Here is a 2,803-nt window from a genome sequence, read left to right on the forward strand (position 1 = left end):
GTGAAATAAAGATCTTGCATACAAACAGAGCTTGAAAGAATCTGTCATCACTCATCTAGTCTTGCAAATGATACTTAAGGATGTACTATACACAGAAATAGAGAACAATAGTCATCATTATGAAAAATGTGAAGGCAGAAAATCTCTTAGTAAAAAGTACAGTAGAAACCTAAATCAAACAATAGGAATATTTATGGAAAAATGGCAGGACCAAATCATTAGAGATCAATAATAACCTCAAATATAAATGGCCTAAATTCTCCAATTAAAATATTCAAACTGACTTGAATGGATTAAAAAACAAGATCTATCTGTTTACTCCCTAAAAGAAACAAACCACACCAACAAAGATACACACAGACTGAAAGTAAAAGGATAGAAAATAATATCCCCAAGTGCGCACCTTCGGCGGGGCCGGGAACGCGTTTCGTTCCGGCGCGGAGAGTTTGTGCCTCTCGGGCTGCCGTCCTGCGGGTCCGCCATATTGTCTGCTGAAGCTGCCGCTGAAGCTGCCGCCGCCAAGTCTGAGCGAGCGGAGCCGCGATGGAGTGATTGTTGTTCAGCCCAGTCCTGTGAGGATGCTGCCAAAATATGAGCAGCCTTGTAATTTCATTCTGAACCGATCCAGTTGTTGAGGAATCTCTTCCGTTGTCTGGTGATTGGCAGTTCTTACAGGCTTGCAGAGACCATGGCAAGCCCAGGGAAAGATAATTATCGAATGAAGAGCTATAAGAACAATGCCCTGAACCCTGAGGAAATGAGGCGAAGACGAGAGGAAGAGGGCATTCAGCTCCGGAAGCAGAAGCGAGAGCAACAACTTTTTAAGCGGAGAAATGTGGAGCTAATTAATGAAGAAGCTGCCATGTTTGATAGTCTCCTCATGGACTCCTATGTGAGCTCTACCACTGGGGAGAGTGTAATCACAAGAGAGATGGTGGAAATGCTCTTTTCTGATGATTCTGACCTGCAATTAGCAACCACACAGAAATTCCGGAAACTGCTTTCCAAAGAGCCTAGTCCTCCAATAGATGAAGTTATCAACACTCCAGGGGTAGTGGATCGGTTTGTGGAGTTTCTGAAGAGGAATGAAAATTGTACATTACAGTTTGAAGCTGCCTGGGCTCTGACAAACATTGCCTCTGGAACCTCCCAGCAAACCAAAATTGTCATTGAAGCAGGGGCTGTTCCCATTTTCATAGAGCTGCTTAACTCGGACTTTGAGGATGTACAAGAACAGGCAGTCTGGACACTGGGAAACATAGCTGGAGACAGCTCTGTTTGCCGGGATTACGTCTTGAACTGTTCCATCCTGAATCCTTTATTAACACTCCTTACCAAGTCCACACGACTGACAATGACACGGAATGCAGTCTGGGCTCTGTCAAACCTCTGCCGAGGGAAAAATCCACCCCCAGAGTTTGCAAAGGTCTCCCCTTGTCTGCCTGTGCTGTCTCGCCTACTCTTCAGCAGTGACTCAGACTTACTGGCAGATGCCTGCTGGGCCCTCTCTTACCTGTCTGATGGCCCCAATGAGAAGATCCAGGCCGTCATTGACTCTGGAGTCTGCCGGAGATTGGTAGAGCTTCTGATGCACAATGATCACAAAGTGGCTTCACCTGCCTTGAGAGCTGTGGGTAACATTGTCACTGGGGATGACATCCAGACCCAGGTCATTCTCAACTGTTCAGCCCTTCCTTGCCTCCTCCACCTACTGAGCAGCCCCAAGGAGTCAATCCGGAAGGAAGCTTGCTGGACCATTTCAAATATTACTGCTGGCAATAGGGCTCAAATACAGGCTGTCATAGATGCAAATATCTTCCCTGTGTTGATTGAAATCCTTCAGAAAGCAGAGTTCCGAACAAGAAAAGAGGCTGCCTGGGCCATCACCAATGCCACGTCAGGAGGAACCCCTGAGCAGATCAGATATCTGGTCTCATTGGGCTGCATCAAACCTCTGTGTGACTTGCTGACCGTGATGGATTCAAAGATTGTGCAAGTGGCCCTCAATGGACTGGAGAACATCCTGCGGCTTGGAGTGCAGGAGGGCAAACGCAGCGGCTCAGGAGTCAATCCCTACTGTGGTCTCATCGAGGAAGCCTATGGCTTGGATAAAATTGAGTTTCTCCAGAGCCATGAGAACCAAGAGATCTACCAGAAGGCCTTCGACCTCATCGAGCACTACTTCGGTGTAGAAGACGATGATAGCAGCCTGGCTCCCCAAGTAGATGAAACGCAACAGCAGTTCATCTTCCAGCAGCCTGAGGCCCCCATGGAGGGCTTCCAGCTATAATGTCTGCCTCCGGGGAGGGGAAGGGCTGGGGAGCATCACCAGTCAGCAGAAGAGCAGCCCTTTGGTGGGCGGGGAGCCAGCCCCCCACCGTCAGCCACCACACACCTCTGCTGTCCTGGAGACTGTGCTCTCGACCTGCTCCGCCCTTTCCCTGGAGGGGACACCCTCTGGACACACAGAACCATCTGAGGCTCACATTTGGGTTTTGTGACAAGAAGGGGACATGTTGGGTTTTCTTCCTTACACTATATTTTGGCTGCACACATGTCTTTAACCCAGGAGCCCAGGGGTAGACAAAGGAGGACTGAGGTAATCAATTTGCACCTTTTTTTTATTTTTATTTTTTCTTTTTTTCTTTAATGGTGAAATCCTTCCCTTTTATCTTCCTTCATCCTTCCCAGTCGTCTGCCCTGATTGTGTAACTCTTATCTTGGGTACTTGAGCAGATGGAATATTCCAGAGGTGGGAGGTGGGAGGGCAGGGGAGGGGAGAAATCCAAACAAAGTGTTCTTG

The 2,803-nt window shown here is 48.0% G+C and overlaps 1 protein-coding gene across 1 annotated transcript; it reads left to right on the forward strand.

Annotated features, from left to right (window-relative positions):
• Positions 1-442: 442 nt before the first annotated feature.
• LOC133758092 (importin subunit alpha-7-like) lies at positions 443-2,385 on the forward strand. Its single transcript, XM_062189241.1, has one exon. It carries the CDS (start codon positions 689-691, stop codon positions 2,288-2,290), a length of 1,602 nt encoding a protein of 533 aa, XP_062045225.1. The 5' UTR covers positions 443-688; the 3' UTR covers positions 2,291-2,385.
• Positions 2,386-2,803: the final 418 nt, after the last annotated feature.

This window comes from Lepus europaeus, chromosome 4, assembly GCF_033115175.1.
Source record: "Lepus europaeus isolate LE1 chromosome 4, mLepTim1.pri, whole genome shotgun sequence".
In the NCBI taxonomy this organism is placed as follows: domain Eukaryota; kingdom Metazoa; phylum Chordata; class Mammalia; order Lagomorpha; family Leporidae; genus Lepus; species Lepus europaeus.